Genomic DNA, 19,489 nt, shown 5'->3' with positions numbered 1-19,489 from the left:
TTTTTTCCTCAAAAGTCGTGGCTTCTTGCAATCTATTTTGGGGCGTCATGCTCATCTGCAAAAGTTTGTGGACGATTTGTGTTATCTAGAAGTTCTCCAGATTTTGGAAGGGTCAGTGGCAAGCTCATTTCAGTGACAGGGTCAGAGGCAGGCTCATGTCGCAAAACGTTCTAAGAAGAAGGGGGCAGCCTTATCTGTTTTTTGGTAGTTAGCACGATGACCATTAAGGGAGGGTATTAGAATATTCAATATTGTAATATTTCTTTAATGGTCATCTTCGTCTTCTTAGTCATCTTTAGTTTATTTAGTTAGTTTCTATTTTCAGCTTCAGTTTACGATTGTTTCATTTAGAAACATCATCTTGTATTTGTCTATTTAAGGAGACTTTGTCTCTGTTGTTTAATAACATCGAACATTGAATATTTTAACATATGATACTGATCACAACTTTGCCAATAAACATTGCATAACATTAAACAGTTTACTGATTTATTTATAACTATTAAAAACCCTTAATATTAAGTGTTTAATCTAAAAAAATCAAATTTGTAAAATATTCATCTCTTCACTCTACTTAAAGCCGTATGACACTGACCAATCAGGAATGTATTCCCAGACCCTTATACCTGATTCATAAGTTCATTTTCTGTTTTGTAAGGAGACCACTGCATGATCGTGTTCAAGTTTCTCAACCAATCATCCTTGGTGCTGCGAATCAACATTGTTGGCTTTCCCAAATCTGGATGAAGTTCAAAGTCAACCTACAAAAAATGAAATGTAAGAAAAACTATAGATCCTTCGTATTCATAAAGATATGGCTTATATTTTAGCATAACATACCATTGGCACAATAGTGTCATCTTTCCCTGTTAACCTCAAAAATGTGTATGAAAGTAGACCAATACTTTGAGTAGCAGAGCTGCATAATTTCAAAGCTAGCAACCATTAGCTTTACAGAATCTCATATTTGTGTTTAAAATACCAAAACGAGACTATTAAATTCAAAGATCATCAGAATCTGTTGGTGGCTTCAGATGGATAGGTGACAACACATAAAGAATCGAAAACAACAAACCATATATGCAAGGCTACGAAACATGTAAAGAGCTGCAAAACATGCATAATGAAAAAAAAGTATAAAGAAAAGAAGCTATGAAATACATGTATCCTCTATTAATGTCCCTTCTAGGTCAAGCAATATGGTGAAGGTAACTAAGATATAGATTTTTATGCCTAAAATGTGTATTGAAATACCTAAAAGCATATGAGAATTAATCAGAAGAACTAGTGCTGATAGGTGTTTGGATGAGCCATGTAGGAAATAGCATTCACTTCTTAAACAAAGAAAGATTGAACACCACTAATAACTTAATCGCATATTGCATGAGAGATTATCTTTTAAAAAGATTACAATGGCTTGTAAAACCTTTCACCTTTCAACCTCCCAAACAACTACCCAAACTATCTATTCCCATACAATTTTACAAGCTCGATTAGTAAAATTATATTAATTTATTACTTACAAATAGAATTCAACCACCCAAACTAACATTGCATGACACTAACATATATAGAACTATAGGATATATATGTAACATGTGTTCCAACTTCTAACACATCAAACTAACATGGCATACTAACAAAACACTATTGGATCAAGATGATCTAGAAACCTTTGGTAGCTATCTTACAACACTTTCAAACCTGGTCTTTTACAAGCAATATAGATCAACCTATGCATCTCATCTTGACACAATCATGGTGAAGTATCTTTGACTCAACATGCATGTGATCATTTATACCCTGCTTGTGGTGACAACGATATATGTCTCATTCAACCACAATGACCCTATCTCGCTAATCAAATCTATACCTATAATTATCAAGTTCATCTCCACCTAAGATTACCTAATCACTTTACTCCACAGTCCTCTGTGAACAACACCTATCAATTTGTATCGATCGCCATTAACGCTTAATCAACCATCAACCTCCCCCCTATTAGATGTGAGGGAAAAGCGATAGCATTCCACTACCTTTGAAGGGAAAATCAAATGGGACAACTCCATACTATTAGCACATCATTTAGCACCAGATAGCTAGCATACCAAACTAAGTTGGAAAGAGAAACAAAAAAACAGTACTAAAAAAAAAGGTAATACAATTACCCTAGATGGGAATGAACGCTCTACAAAATGGAACAAAAGTGTTGATGACCAGAGCATCATTTGGGGCAAGGTCAATCCTTTCTCAAGTATAGCTACTTCCATTAGGAAAACACAAATGGGAATTTTTGGCATAAGGAGCAGCAAAAATCCTTTAAGACACAATTGTGTAGTATACTTTTCAGGTTCACACTACACAACATGTTTACACTAAAAAGGAATACCATCCATCGTCCTCTCTGGCATCAGCGCTACTCACTTGCAACACTGAACCTTTCTATACCTAGTAAAAGGCATTCCTCATCCCATATTCTCATCATACAAATTTTTATAGATACCCATAATATCACCTATAAATGTCAAGAATGTCAGTTTTGTCATAGATGCATAAATTCACCCATAATTTCATATGCCAAACAAGAGAAACACAATGCTACATTCATTAAATATTAAAAAACTGCCTTCACAAGCTATAACAGGCTAAAATGAACCTAAACTCATGATACACAAAACAAGCAAATAGATTGTTCTATGCCCAGAATGAATTAATCCTTTCTTGATCCAAATCTTCCCTCTTTTTCCAACCTCTCCCTTTCTTGCGTGAACATTCTGACGGTCTCTTCAAGAATCTATCAACCAATTTTCTATGCAATCAAGCTCTACTTGGAGTCAATCGCTCTCTCTCATTGCCCCTCTCTTACTGCCCTCACTTGCTTTTTGCTATCTCAAAATAATAAAATAGATGGGTTTTATTTTCTAAATTACCATGATAATGGCCCCAACCATTTTACTTTCTCTCTTGATCGAATTTCATTCAAATCTACCCTAGGTAACAATCCAATCATTTTCATTGCCAACTCAGAAATCCAACGACGAACACAATCTCTAATAGAAAGCATCATGACAAAAACACTTGCCCATGAGAATATGAATAGCTGTCATCCCTCAAAAGGTGAGCAATCATAGAAAGAAGAAAGAAGATCTGACAAATGATAATGGGTTGTGGCCCTAGCGCCACCCAAAATAGGAAACAATATGTATGACCCCTATATGGAAACAAGCAGCCACCAAAAAGAATAAACCTGCCAACTTTATTATCCCTTGAAGTCAACGCCATTATGAGTCATCACTACTAGCTATCATTTTCGCTTTGCTACAAATGTCACAAGTGCTACCAAAGTCAAAACAAGGCATTACTGAAATGACACCCTGCTGAAGATGAAACAATTCATCACCAAAAATGCAACTATATTTTCTTTTGCTACAAGTTCAGCTGAAAAAATCTTTGACCTCCTTGACCCATTTTTCATGGCATCTCTACAAAAAAATGCACATAAAACCAAAATATTCTTAGCCATCATTTATTCTATTTTAGGTGATGCAAGATTGCTTGTGGACTTGGATGCTTTTGCATCAAAATATATCCATGCTATAATCTAAGACCTTTATGACATTCCTTGCCATGAATTTTCACTTTGAAATTTCCATTCACATTTGTGGATTTGAAAAGGTCACTTATGTTGTCATAGACAAGTAATGATTGATAGTCATATGACACACCAAATACCACTTGTTTAGGTTTAAGTTCACAAGAAATTAAGCAAGTAGAAGAAACAACCATCAAGATAGAGCATCTAGCATATATGGAGAAGCCAACATTAGGTGTGAGTGATTGGTTTGCGTCTAAGATGGCTCATTCTACCATGTTTATCGTTATCACCCAACTAAAGTAGGTTTCCATCCATGGAACAAAAATATATAACATATGGAGAACATGGAAGTACTAACTGCAATGTCCCCTTTTCAAGTCTAATTGGTGTGTGACCAATTAGTCTATTTTCTGAGTTTTCCCAAGGCTAATTGTTGGGTAAGGGATAACTCCAACTTTCTTGGAGAGCATAGGATTGGTCAAGCAATGTTTTGATGGTCTTGGTGTAAATGGTAAACCTCATTATGCTTTGAAAATACAATTCCAGCTTTTTGGGATTTCTTCAAACTTATTGGAGAAGCATGTTATTTTAGACAGTCCCCAAGTTGCTTTAATTCATCGTCCTAAGTCCTCGGTGACATATTAATATGGTCAAAATTTCACATTTGTCTCATTTTGATACTTTTTTCAACTTGGGTGATTTACCAAATTATTAAATAATTATTACTTAAGTTGTCCTAAGGAGTTATTAAGATGGCAACTAGGTATAATTATTTATCAAAAAAGTATTTTGAGTTGTGCCTCCAAAGGGACGCCTAGGCTCAAAGGGGTCTTTTGCACATGGTGAATTATTATTTAGTTTGAAAAAGAAGTTTGTGAAGGGGAAAAAGGAAATTGCTATTTTATTATTATTTTCCCTCCAAAACATTATAAAAAGAGGATGACAGTCATTTATGAGGTGAGACATGATATGATATTTGCTAATATACTGAGAGAACCTATGTTCGATTTTCATGAGGAAAAAACTCTGTCAAAAATATGAAGATTGTGAATAGTAGACACATTGATAAAGAATTTGTGGGACCCCAATGGAAAATTTTTAGAAGAGAAGACGAAGATATAACATGCAACCATGGGGCAGAAGTTATGACAGGTGGTACATTTGGTTTTCAGTGGGACACAACTCTTGAACCAACACTCGTTGATGACCATCCACTCATGAAAGGAGAGGAGATTAAGATCTATGAAGACATCACACAAAGGCATGAGGAAAGGATCGATTTTATGATTTGGAACAGCAGTCCCTTATCCTTGCAGAATCATGAGTGTGCAGTCTGTGTACATGAAGATCTTAATGTTATGAAATCTTCCAATGTTGGCACTCAAGTTTTGTGTGTTAAACATGAGGAATGTGTTGTGGTTGCAAGCCACAAAGGTTCTGATTGTGTATGTTGTACCATGGAGGATGTTAAGAAGACAAAAGGTATGTGTGATGGATGGTTACAAAGAACTAGGAAAGAAAAGTTGCTGGTGGCCCAAGCAAAACAGCACCCACAAGGAATCTAGGAACACTGAAATCATATAGCTCAAGCAAGACAAATCAGACAGGGCTATCTTCATCCACTATTTCTTCCAAGAGAAGAAGACATGGAGATGGAGCATAAAAACGATGAGGCCCTTGGGATGAGAAAGCAAGAAGAACTTGTAATTGTGTGTGAACAAAGAAAAGAGGTATGATTTAGAAAATTCTATTGGGAGATCTAGTTTGCATCATGAGGTTCATGAGTTTCCTCTTTTAGAGAAGCCATTGAAGACTCAAATCATAGATGAGGTTGGAATAGTTGAGCACACACTTGGTGGATCAGCCACTAGTGTTATACCTACACATGTAGAGGGAGACATAAGTGAACGGGACTTGGTTGGGCCTTTGGTCATTCATGGAGAGTTTGAGGAGTTATCCCTTTTGGAGGCACACATAAAAGAGCTTACATCTTTTGGACCAGCCTATGTAGTAGTGTTCATGGATGGTGGTATTGATACATTTCTCCCTCATGATACACTTTTGAAGTATGGGGCTGCTCAATTTTCAAGGTATGAGGTATGCATGATCAATGTTCTATATGTTGAGTGGCATTTAATTGGACTAGATAAGTTTCAGCTGAGCCTTGGTACATGGCATTATGAATTACATATAAAGAGAAGCAATTCAACCCTAATCCATTGGGATGTAGTCCACACATTAGTGTTAGACAGCTGTTCTGTACTGCTGACCATAAAGATTTCAGAATGTCTTTTGGTGACAGCAGCTGATTGGAGGAGTTGGAGAGGATTGTATCATCTTGTTCTTATTGGAGGTTGGCTTATTGATAAATTCCCACCATCTTGTGTCATTGGAGGTGCATATTGCTTCGTTCGGAGTGAGGTCCTCAGTTGGATAGATGCTGTCTTGATTTATAAAAGCAGTATATGGTGTATTGTTAATGGAGTTGCAGACTTTAGCGCTGTCGGTTGCATTTGAGTGGAGCAGTGGTGTGATGTAGTTTTTTTCACATGGCTAGTTTGGGATCCTAGTGGTGCAGCAGAAAATTGTTCAAGAACAAGCAATGTCTGGGCCAAGAGGACTGTTATATCCCCAATTTTTAAGGTGACAATTAATTAAATTGATTTCTATTAAGTTGTCTGTTATCACAAAAGCTTGCACCCTTGCTGAGCTATCAACTCAACAACCTTGTGAAACATGGAAACAACCCCGAAGTGTGGGACCTTGCGCAAGGGGGTTGAATCTCCGGAGAAGGCCGACTTCCTTCTCAATCCAGGTGCAAGTGTTGAACCAACTCAACACTTCAAAGCTTACTCCTAAGCCTATCCTACCAGCTTGCAAAGGAAAAGAGAAGAGAGAAATGCTTAAAATAAAAGGAGGTGATGCACGAAGAAGAGATTGTTTCTCTCCCTAGCCAAAATGACACAAAGAATCAACTGAAATACCCAGGAGATGCACAAACTTCAGTTGTATGGGTGACCCCAATGCATGTATGGAGGTTACAATTCGTTGAATGCCAAGAGGGGAGAAGGTTTCCCACAAGTCACACTTAGAAAATAAATTAACACAGCATATGTGAGAGAAGAGCCACAAAACATACACCTATGATGAAGGTAAGGAAACATACACAACATACATAAGTTGAAGAAAGGCAAGAATAGCAATTTCAATTCATTCGAAGGCCAATGGAAAAACTTACAGTTGCAAAATGTAGAATAATACAAGAGAAGTGAAAGAGCATGGAATAGCTCAAGCCAACAAGGAGAGAACCCTTTACAATGAGGCTTAACAGCCTTTATATAGAAAACTGGTTACAAGAGTGATCATGACCCTTGTGTGTGCAGGAAAATGTCAATTTGGGAGTGCAGGGAAGTGCATGCACCTGACTTCTATACATGCAAGCAACCTAGCCATACCCTGAAAATGCAACCCTGAGAAGGGTGGATTGACTGACCTTCCAAAGTCAGAGCATGCAGGCATGACATAAGTTACCACAACAAGCATGGCCTTGTGCCTCTCTTGATAGAAATATTTCAAAAATCATTAAATGCACCCCTGTGGCTCCACAAAAGAAGGTGTACAAGTCACAAAAGTCGTCGGAGCATTTAAAGCATGACATAAGTTACCACAACAAGCATGGCCCCATGCCTCTCTTGATAGAAATATTTCAAAAATCATTAAATGCACCCCTGTGGCTCCACAAAAGAAGGTGTACAAGTCACAAAAGTTGTCGGAGCATTTAAAGCTTTGAGTGTTGGTCACGCCATCCGGAAGTGTTGCAAGCCGGAAAGAAGTCCGAGGACTTCGAAAACTCGGGTTCCCGAAGTGGGGAAGACAAGGAAGGAACTTCGGAACCTCAGGGTTCCGGGGAAGGGGAAGGAGAACCTCAGAACCTCGAGGTTCTAGAGTTCCGAGGAACTAAAAAAGGCTAAGGAAGGAACTTCGGAACCTCGGGGTTCCGGAATTCCGGAGAAGAGGGAAAGGCAGCAAGGAAGGGACTTCAGAACCTCGGGGTTCCGGAGTTCCAAAGAACTAAAAAGGAGGGGGAAGGAAAGGGAGGAACTTCGGAACCTCGAGGTTCCAGAGTTCCGGAGAACTAAAGAGGAGGGGGAAGGAAAGGGAGGAACTTTGGTACCTCAAGGTTCCAAAGTTCCGGAGAAATAAAGAGGAGGGGGAAGGAAAGGGAGGAACTTCGGAACCTCGGGGTTCTAGAGTTCCAGGAAAAGAAAAGGGCAAGGGAAAGGAACTTCGGAACCTCGAGGTTCCGGAGTTCCGAAGAAGGCAAGGAAAGGGAACTTCAAAACCTCGGGGTTCCGAAGTTCTGAAGAACTGAAGAGGAGGGGGAAGGAAAGGGAGGAACTTCGGAACCTCGAGGTTCTGGAGTTCCGCGAAGGAGAAAGGAGAGGCAGCAAAGGGAAGGAATTTTGGAACCTCGGGGTTCTGAAGTTCCGAGGAAGGGAAGGAGAGGCAACAAGGAACCGGGGGTTCCGGAGTTCCAAGAAAAGAAAAGGGCAAGGGAAAGGAACTTCGGAACCTCGGGGTTCCAGAGTTCCGGGAAACTAAAAAAGGGGCTAAGGAAGGAACTTCGAAACCTCGGGGTTTAGGAGTTCCGAGGAACTAGAGAGGAAAGGAAGCAAAGGAAGGCACTTCGGAACCTTGGGGTTCCAGAGTTCAAAAGAAGAGATAAAAAGCTAAGGAAAGAACTTCCTCCAGACAAGACAACACTTCACACTTCATAAATCCACTACTTTTCTCCTTGATCAATTGGGGCAGCGCCGGTCCATGGATCGTATCTCTAATCGGTTCTTACTGATGGACCAAAGGTGTCATAAAATGACAACAATTCTTGGCGACCTCTGCGGGATGCTTGCCTGCTAAGCATGAAGTCCAAAAGCCTTGAGCATCCATTGGGCACTGAGTCATAACTGCAAGAAAGAAGAAAACTCTCTCCTCTGTAACCTGCAAAAGATCAAGATCAGCCATTTGAAGGGGAACAGCCTGTGCTCGTGCACTTCTTGGAAAACAAGAAACCTAACTAATATTTACATTGTTACAATAAGAGGCAACTGATGCTTTTGCCTTTGTCAAAAGGAACCTTTTGAAGGAGTTGATCCCCCTCATACCATTGTTACATTCACCATCTAGCTATAATGGTCGAAATCTCTTGTATGCATGCATTACATCACACATACAACTGAAGTTTGTGCATCTCCTGGGTATTTCAGTTGATTCTTTGTGTCATTTCGGCTAGGGAGAGAAACAATCTCTTCTTGGTGCATCACCTCCTTTTATTTTAAGCATTTCTCTCTTCTCTTTTCCTCTGCAAGTTGTTAGGATAGGCTTAGGAGTAAGTTTTGAAGTGTTGAGTTGGTTCAACACCTGCACCTGGATTGAGAAGGAAGTCGGCCTTCTTCGAAGATTCAACCCCCTTGCGCAAGGTCCCACACTTCAGGGTTGTTTCCATGTTTCACAAGGTTGCTGAGTTGATAGCTCAGCAAGGGTGCAAGCTTTTGTGATAACATTGTCAAAAAAAAAAAAGTATTTTTTTGTATTAAGTATCATAGAACAGCATTACAATAAAGCTCCTTTTTTGCTCATTCGAGCATCCACGTTACAACTTATTACAAATACCAGCTCCTTTCGAGCAAACTTATTACAAATACTAGCTCCTTTCGAGCACCAAACTAGAAACAACAATTGGAAGACCAAGGGTCGCAACTTAGAATTCCACAAAGGTGTCCCTCATGGGAGTTGAACTTGGGTCTCCACATTGAGAACTCAATGCTTTAACCAACTAAAAAAAAGTATTCAAATGATGACTTATTATTAATTAATTTAATTAAATAACAATAAAATAATAAAATATTATTTAAAATCACTTTATTAAATAAAGTTCTCTATCGGCCTAATCTTCTAGATGTTTCCTAAAGGGCTTTATAAGGAAGTCCTGGGGTTGTAGCAAAGGCATGCTTGTTAATTTGATGTGATATTATGAACTTCTGAGGACAAAAACCCTTGGATGTGAAGGTATGGACAAAAACCCATCCCTTCCCGTTGAGTGTTTGCAACTTTACAAGGCAGCAGGCACTTTGGGAAAATTTGTGAACTCTTGCCGTAAGGAATATTTGTAGTGGAATTGATAGAAACAATCATCGGAGCTTCCCAATGTTGGCAAATAATATTATAAGACCTGGCGGTGATATTGTTATGAGCTTGGGCCAATCCCAATATTACAAGCGAGAGCTCTCTAAGGTTGGACTTTAATTTTGTAAGCCGTGGGCTTTAATTATTGGGCCGAACAATATATTATTTGAGAGAGTAAGCTTTGCCAAGGAATTATCGAGAGTGTCTATAGTGGTGACTATTGTATGAGATAAAATTTCATATGGAAATTTGGCATTCACAGAGTATCCTATTGTCAAATAAAGGAATTTGACAATTTTGTATAGTCATCAGCTTAATTATTTGGCCACAGCTTGTTAATGAATCATTCGTTTGACGGGTTGAATATTATGACCTTGGGCGATTAATATTGGTGAGATGGAATTAAGAATGTGAACCCGTAATATGTGTATCGGCATATATTAACCTTGAGAGGTAAACTGGAACGGTTTCTTCATTTGTGCTTCATAACCAGCGAAGAGGTAAGCTGGTGATTGCATTTGGAAATACCAAGCTACAAGAAAGAGCTGATATGGTTACAGAGCCACCCACCCTTGCAACCTCTGGAACGATTCTGACTTTGCAGTGTGTCTTTGACACCTGCAAAGCCAAAAGGGAGCATCAAAGGTTCAGGCCTTTTTCAAGCCAATAAGGAACGATATAGTTGGGCTTCATCAAAGACTAGGCAGATAAGGGACCTATGTAATTTGTAAGAGAACTGTGGTTATTCCATACTATTATTTGTATAAGTTCTATCCTGTTGTTGATTAGCAGAAAAAGATTAAGCACTGATTGAGCCATAAGTCATTTGATTCCTGTATGCGAAGTTCTTCTAGTTTGTAATAAACTCTTGCAAATTCTGGAAATGAAATGCACTTTGGTAATAGATAGAGTAGTTTAGATCATTTGTGTTAAATGAATTGCTCTTCATAAGTCAGCGCATTTCAGTCAAACTTCAATAATCAACAAGCCCCTATCATCTTCAATAGCACCCAGCCATTATCGAGTGTTGACAAGAATTTTGGAGGTATTTAGGGTTGTTTTTCTTGTTGGTTGTAGAAATTGGCATGGTGTTTCAATTCTCATTTGTGTTGGGTGCTTGTGGTATTGTCTTCAATAATTTATAGTGTGCTATCAATGTGTTCAGTTCTGACTTGGCAGTTTATCAATTGAACCAAGTGATATCAGACCTTCAATCAGCTTCTAATGTCAAATATCATTATTGAATCATTGCATTTATAGGCCGATTCCGAGTACGAAATGTCCCGGAATCGGATCTTGGTTCGAATCACCTATGGATTCAACCAAGGTACAGATTTTCTTTGCTCGAAACAAATTTTAATTTTACACGTCAAATACGACCGATCCCAGCAACAAAGTGGGAATTCAGAACCCGAAATTTTGAGCATTTCAACTGCAAACACGAATATTTGAAGGGTCGCCTCAAGACTCATCATCAGATTTCTCAAGAGAAGCATTTGAATCATCTTCCTTTCCAGTCTGTAACAAGAGTTATAAGTGACAAAGAGAAGCGGGACTTTCTGCGAACCCTACTAACACAAAAAAATGTTTTAATTTAACATTAGTCTTTATACATACTTCACACCAAATCGGAAGAAAATATTTAAATAATTTTTCATCTATTAACTTTGGAATATTAACATTAACTGTGTAAATTGATTTCCAATATCGTTTTTATTAATTTATTTGAGTTTTATATTTAGAAGTCTAAATATTATTGTATTTTTCGTTTGAGGTTTTTAATTTTATATTTCCATTACCATTACTAGACAGTTTTTAATTTATTAGAATTTGATTAAATCAAGAGAAAATATTTAGATCTTTTTATTTAATACTTTTTTTATTTGTTCAATTTTTAAAAAATTTAATATCCTTTTAAATAAATATTAATTTTTATTAATTATTACAAATGAAGATTATTGTTTACGAAACTGAAACTTGATTTATTAGAATATAAAAAGTTTGTTAAATATATAGTATATATTATTTATATTAATTATTATTTTTTATTTGTTATCTATTAAGTTAAATATCATTAAATATTTATTATTTAATTCAAATTGATATATATATATATATATATGAATGTCTTATTGAATGACAACTATATTAAAAAATTTGAAAAGTAGTTTTATCTATATTTGTCATTTGATATGGTATTCTTATCTTGCTATGATTTTGTCAAAATATATTATTAATTTTTTATATGTTAAAAAATTGTTTTTAATATAATATAGTTCTATATTAATTTTTAGGGCTATAAATATTTATATATTAATGATTTTATATGTGTGTGTGTGTGAGTGTTACATTTTTTTGTGCAGACATACCCAACCTCCCCAGAAAATTTGTCGTACTAGCGTACCGCACCCACATACCCAATTCCGATTTGGCAACTTAGATGAGAGGTATACCTTTGTTGGACACAAGTATTTTGTTTATCCATGTTGGTTCATTTTGGGTTGTTATAGTAGTTTACATTTGTGATCATAACTATAAATCAGTATTGATCGGCAAGTTAGTGTTCTCTAATGATTTTTTGTAATGCATTTCATATTATCTTATAATACTTTGGATGATAGTACTGCTAGTGGTCTCATCTTGCATTTTATTGTATGTGATTACCCTACTACATAAAAGAAAGAAGTTGTGATGTGTAATTACACTCCACTAAATAAGCAAGAAGCGTATGTGTTGTGTAATTGCACTCCACTGAATAAGTGAGAAGTGATTGTGTTATGTAATTGTACACTCTCTTGAATAAGCAAGAAGTGTCTATGCTCATTGTACCTACACACTACGCTAACTAAGTGTAGAAGTGTTTTTCAAGTTCTTGCATAGCACATTCCACTTAAGAAGTGAAGTTTTGGTAGACTCTACTGCCTACTACGTTTCCTTTCAGTATTGCTACTTTGGATAGTTGGTGTGTGTTCCTGTTGTGACCTTTTCACACATCGCCCCATTGCTAACGGGGACCCCCTCTTTGCCAACTTCCTGCGTTGTTAGGTTAGGGTTTTGGTTGCTTAGTGGGCAATTTTGTGTTTCCCGTGCCCGAGTCTCGGAGTTTTGATCATGCCTAGTGTCGTCTAGGGTTTTTGAAGTGTTAGGATCAAGTTGCAAAAGATGATATTTTTAATGATCCTAAGTTTTGCTAAGTGTTAGACCTATTGAACGTTAACGTGTTTTTAAACACGCGCATCAGTGATTTTAAAGTGCCAAGATATTCACAGACCTTTTGGAGTTGTTTTCTCGCTCCTAAGGTAATATTTAAGTTGGTTTCGCACTTTATTCCAATATTTTCCTAGCGTTTCACTCATATTTATGGAAAATTAGTCTAAGTCCAATTAAATTTAAAGTTGCTAAGAGATTTTGAGTGGTTAAAATGATAAAATCCTAAGGGAAATCCTTATTCCAAGGGTTAAAGGGTCAAAATCCATGCTAGAGGTGTTTTTCCCCTCACATTCCAGACTACCCAACCCATTCCCCCACTCAAAATCCATACTACACATGGGTTTCCCCTGGAATCCATATTGGCCACTAATTTCCCCCACTGTTTATCCACACCTGGGTCGAATTTCCCCTGGAGATGCTAAAATTTGGCTAAGTGTCAAGATTTATCCAGACTGCCATCGATTTTCCACCGGGAGTGCGGACTGGAATGCAAGGATAATTCCATGCCTGGGTCGTTTTTCGACCAAGATTTTGTGACAACTAAGTGAGGATTTTTGTCTGGATTTTTATCCAGACAGAGGTCGATTTTTGTCTGGATTTTTATCCAGACAGAGATCGATTTTCCACTGGGAGCATTATGAAGAGTTTTGAGTCCGGATTTTTGTCCAGACTAAGGTCGAATTTCCACTAGGGAGGTATTTTTCCAAGTTAAGTAAGTTTTGAGTCCAGATTTTTGTCCAGACACCCATCGATTTTCCCCTCGGATGGTTTTTATGTGCATTTTGATCTACAATCACTAAGGCATGCCGTATATATCTACTCTCATCTGGGGTGGGCTTGAAACCGAATTCCGCCGTCCCTCAGTGTGTGTGGGGCACCCACCCCGCTATGCGGTCCGAGATAGGTTGGGAAATTTCACTATCTTGAGCCCCTTTAGAATAGTGGGCACCAGCTCGGGTGAAATTGAGCGTGGATTTCTATCCAAGCATGGGTCGAATTTCCCCTATGGGGCAAATTTTGACACAAGTGATTTTTGAAGGGATTTTTCAATCCCAACTGATATCGATTTTCCCCTGGAGGCTTATTTTTGGATTTAAATTGCAATATTTTAATAAATAAGCCCCATTTTGATTGCTTTTAAATAATTATTAAATGATTATTTAAAATTTAAAAGCAAATTTAATAACTTGCAATAATTATTAAATGTTTGAACCTTCTAGAAGCAAGTTAGGGTTTTACCAAGCAAGTATTTATACAAGTGTTTTTTATCCCACATTGCTTGTGTGGTGAAAGTGAGAGATGAAAGCAAGTATATGAAAGGAACTTCAGCATTATTATATTATTATTTCTGCTGGGTGTCTCCATGAAAGCGATTTTTCTCCAAGTTGGGCGAATTTTTTAGCAAGGCTTTTTTTTGAAGTGTGGGATTGAGGATTTATTTTCCTCCATTTATTCCAGCTTGCTGATCTATCCTCCTTGGCTGCCATTAAAGACCAGTTTCAGATTTTCGATTTTGCTAAGTTTGGCGATTTTTTTCCAAATTTAGCAATTTTTGGTAAAAGTTGGCAAATTCATGATTGAAGACTTGGGCAATTTTTCCTCCACCATTTGTGCTTGCTGTTCAGACCTTCATTGTTGCAGATTGCTGCCATTAACAACAATTTTCAAAATTTTCAAAATTTCGATTTTTACTAAGGAAGGCGATTTTTTGTGTTTGGGGTATCCAACCCCAACTTGGGCAATTTTTCCAGATTGCTGCCATCCTTCATTGTTGCAGATCAAGGCTGCCATTGACATCAATTTTCAGAATTCCATTTTTGGCGCTAGACTTGGGGAAAATATCGATTTTGCTTGAGAGGTGTTTTGGTGCCCTATTTTGATGATTTTCATGCATGTTTGGTGGCTGCCATCACTTCCAGCCTGCTGATTCGCTTCAGATCTGAGGTTTGCTTCAGATTTTGACCTCCACTAATGGTTGCCATTAATTTTCAGACTTAAGTTTTTATTGCCCAGCCAATTCCAACTTAAACATTTAGCATTTGGAGGTGTTTTATGGAGTTTTCTGTGCATTTTTTAGACCATTTTATCGTTGTTGCAGGTCTGAAACTCCATTGTTAGGCGGTTGTCCTCAAAAAATTTCATTTCCAGCCACTTAACCTATTTTGGCGAATTTGCTTGGGGCTGTTTCCTTAGCAATTTTTCATCATTTTCAGGGATTTAAACCACTTTGCAAGGTGTTGGTAAGTCTGAAGTGTTCAATTTTCAGACTTGTCCTCAAAAAACTAAATTTTACCAGCCATACTTACATTCCAGAAAATGATTGTTTTCATCAATAAAACTGATTTTTATTGATTTTATGCACATTTTGAAGACTACAACATGTTTTTGAAGGTCTGATTTTTCAGGTTGTCTTCAGAATTTTGACCTCCATTGTTGACTGCGGAAGGTGTCTTCAGACATTCATTGTGTGAAAACACAACCTTTCACACCTTTCCTTAGTCACCACTTATCCGGTATACTCCTTTGCATTTTTGCTTGCATATTTTCTAAGCATAAGGAGGTATATTTTATGGAAGGCTTCCGTGCCTTAGTGTTGTCACACTTTGAACGTAATTGCTAAAATTTACCAAGTGTATGGATTATTTTCCTGACTCCATGCTCTAAACTAGCTAAATCTTTAGAAAGTCAGGAATTTTATTACAAGTATTTATTTTTATCCTAGGACTAACTTCAAGCTTCGTACAAGTGCGATGTCAAAATCAAATACATGGAAAGGAAAGAGCTGCTAAAGACGTTGGAGACTGGATTTTATCCAGAGTTTAAGATTTCATCCAGATGGAAGGAGATCACTAATACCAACATGCATTTCCTGGACTTCAACTAGATGCAACGTCGGATGTTCGGATCCAGAGATCAAGTTCCTTCTCCAACATATGCGAATATTATGAAGAGTGGCATTTTCCATGCCGCTGGGTTTCCACAGTCCATACAGTGCAGTGAGTTGATCCTGGAATGTGCACGGTGTTACAATCCGCTCACAAGAATGATCAAGAGTCCTAAGGGCGTTGTCATCGCCTACCTTGCTGAGGATGCCATTGTTGAGGTGTTCGGAATTCCACGCAGAACAAACATGAAGGATGTTACCAAGGAAGATTATGCAAACAGATACACAAAGAAGATGGGTGTATGCAAGAGTTTAATTAATAAAGAGTGGATGATTGAACCTAGGAATCATCATTCCAAGGCTCCCATGACACTTATGTGCATAGATTTTAAGGAGGAATATAGTGATTTGATATTCCTACTCAACAAAGTCATGGGGATGCCGCAGGGAGCAATATTTCATGGATGGATGTTCTACTTCATCCAGGATTGTCTTAAAGGAACAATAGTGAATTGGTCCAAGATCATAAGTGACAATCTGGATTTCCAGCTGAGAAATGTAGGGCGATCCAAGTCCTTCGCCATGACTTCCTACCTGGTGTACCTGCTTGCACGATTTGTTTCATAGAGAAGATTACTATGCAAAGGTGAAGTCGGGAATGGGCAAGGACAATTTAAGAGTTATGAATGCTACCCCCAGCTGAGTATGCACAGAATTGAAGACTATAAGAGAGTGAATCATGCATTCACTATGTACATCACACGGATGTTGCAAGGCAGAATCCACAGAAGATTGTCCAAGGAGGCAACAGAGTTAATAGAGAAATATGGATCGTGGTATATACAGTTTCCCACTTTCACATACCTCGGGATTCATGGGTTTCAATCCGAACCCTACAGACTTCCTAGGTATCCTACCGACAGAATGATATTGTTGGAAGTGGTAAGACAGCTTCTAGAGTTCGATGTTATCCAGAGAGAGAAGCACAGGACAGGAATGACATTCCCTATTTCAGTTGGGAAGACATCAGAGGTCTGCCAATCCGCCATAGCCGCCAGCATTGCAGGTGAGGAGATTGCATTCTACAGATTTGCTACCTACAAGAAAAGAGAAAGATTTGATCCAAACAAGAAGGTCGGAAGGATTAGAGGAGAGAAGTTCACTCATAAGGTTGACATAGAGGATTATTGGGCTAACTTAATGGACGAACAAGCAGTGAAGAGAAGAATGTGGTCCAGGAAAGTCAGTGGATTTCATGAGGAAGTGTGGACTTTTCCTCATCCCTGATCAGGTATTAGATGATAGAGATCATACACACCCGCATTATGAGAATGAAATGAAGAAGGCAGAAGAGACTGACCTGAATGTATTGATGAGAGAGGTCTTGAATTTCTCCCGCACATGGGTAGATATGCAGATGAACAAATTAGTTGACATGGGTGTTCCCTTCACTTATGAAAGGATGAAGCCAGAAGAGTCTACTTCCGAGGATGATCAGAGGACTGTCAGTGATGTTAGGATTCATGCAGACGAAGAGAGTCAAGCTCCCAAGAGAAGGAAGAACATGCCTGGAGAAGTCAAGGCTAGAGGGAAGAAGATTGAGGATGTGAAGAAGAAACAGAAGACTATCATTCCTCCACTTATCCTTCCTTCACCCCCTCCCAGTGTCTCATCAATCGAAGTGATTGAAGTAACAGAACAGAATAAGGAGACTCAGCAGTGTTCCAACACAGTGATACTACCAGAGAATATTCCGGAATTTCATGCCACAGCGACATCTGCACCTCCTGATGAGAATAATGATCAGTCGGAATCCCCTACTGTCCTTTTGGAAGTTAGCTTGGGAAATGAAGTATATGATTGGACTAGGAATAATCCTGATGACAATGAGGATGTTATCTCAGCATTGAAAGGACTTGATCGAGAAGTATGTCTTGATGATATGGAGATAACCGCTATTCCTGAATGGCTGAGGAGAAGCATGGAGAAAAGTAAACAAATGATAGAGGTACAGCCTATTGCTGATATTGATGACTACCTAGCTAGGAGTGCTAAGAAGAAGGAGGCCAAGAGAGCGGAGATTTTGTCGCACATAGCTAGAGATGAGACAGGAATGCGGATTGCACAGATTGCTGTTCCTAGAGTCGGCGTGACAGCGGACACTGCTACTCCCATGGATTTCTAGATCACTTCAGTCGCCCTTGGTCGTCCATCCGTAGGGCAGGAATTCCAAGAGATTGGTGACAACCTCCAGGCAATCAATGCAAGGTTAGACACAGCGATTGCGGAGAATGAAAGGTACAGAGAAGAAAATATTAGACTCAGAGAGTATATTGCAGGGACAAGGCGTGGAGATCCCACCCTTATTTCCCCTATTGCAGTTGACCATGGAATACATTCACACTGCGAGGTAGCGAGAGGTACACACTCAGAGATGGAAAAGTGGATTGAAAGCACAAGGAAGCAGGCAGATGATTTCCTTACTCAGTTTGTCCAAGCATATGATAAGACAACAACGCTCGTATTCAGAATCCAGTATTTGGAGGGAGTTTGGGAAGAATTCCGGCCTATCCAAGAGAAGACTATTCCACGCCTCCTGGCATTGAAGAAGGTTCCTAATTCCACCTTGGTCAGCGAGAACATTGTGCACAGTGGAGACATATATAATTTCCATGGCTGGTATTGTGCACTAGCCTTGAAGAAATCAGCTTATGAGAACGCCCAATCGAGTTGTATGGAGATGGAAGGATTAATTCAGGACATTCAGATGAAAATCCTTGCCTCGATTGAGGAATTATTGGGTGTTGATGTTAGTGATGCTAGTGGTTTACACTTAGCCGAATTAAGAGACAAGATGAAATTTATGTATTTTTGCCAGTTGGACTCTTTGAAAAAGAGTCAGATTGATGACTTGGTCTCTTTGTTGATTCATGTTCATAATTCGCAGAAGCTCATGCCAAAATGGGAGAACACTTTGAACGCTTGCTAAGATTCACTGGACGTGATTGATTTACAGCAGGATACCTTGCCTAACATTTCCATGGAGGAGTTAGATTCAGTATTGGCTAGATTCTTGGAGTATGCCAGGAGAGAGAGAGATGCAGGGAGGAATCTTCTAGAAGATTCCCTATATGATGACTAGGTATCTTTTCATTGGGCCATATGTTGGTGGCACCATTTTTTATGTAACCCTAATTAGGGCAATTCTAGGGTTTTGTTGGCATGATCTCGACCGTTGATCTTAGATCAATCTGGGCCATCCATTTTTGTAAGAGGCTCTATATATGCCCCTTTATCTCTCATTTGTAAGGGAGAGTTTTGGTAGAATTGTCGGTATATGCTGCATCTATTTGAATCCTAATCATTGTTCAATTGTTGGTGATTTTGCTCGTCAAGTGTTGTATTTGCATTCATGGTTCTCAATTCCTCCAAGTTAGATTAGAATTTATTTTCATGTATGTTAGATTGAGTGAAAGATTTGTTGAATTCATTTGTGTGGAATCTTTAATCCATACCACTAGCGTCTTGCCGCTGGTAAGTGCGCCTTGTGTGGTCAACTGGAGTTTGAGTAAGCATAACTTCAACTATTATGCGTCCGTTGACAAGCATCAACTTGG

The 19,489-nt window shown here is 38.4% G+C and overlaps 1 protein-coding gene across 3 annotated transcripts in view; it reads right to left on the bottom strand.

Annotated features, from left to right (window-relative positions):
• LOC131051361 (protein MICRORCHIDIA 2) overlaps positions 1-19,489 on the bottom strand; it is a 219,274-nt gene that overhangs the window by 135,507 nt on the left and 64,278 nt on the right. For all 3 annotated transcript variants that reach the window (XM_057985847.2, XM_057985846.2, XM_057985845.2), the window contains exons 8-9: positions 841-919; positions 627-761 (exon numbers count right to left, since the gene is read on the bottom strand). In XM_057985847.2, the coding sequence (XP_057841830.1) occupies positions 627-761; positions 841-919 (214 nt within the window). The remainder of the gene's footprint in view (positions 1-626; positions 762-840; positions 920-19,489) is intronic.

Source organism: Cryptomeria japonica, chromosome 11, assembly GCF_030272615.1.
Source record: "Cryptomeria japonica chromosome 11, Sugi_1.0, whole genome shotgun sequence".
NCBI classification, from domain to species: Eukaryota; Viridiplantae; Streptophyta; class Pinopsida; order Cupressales; family Cupressaceae; genus Cryptomeria; species Cryptomeria japonica.
The sequence above is the reverse complement of the archived record's forward strand: the minus strand, read 5'-3'. Positions and strand labels throughout refer to the sequence as shown.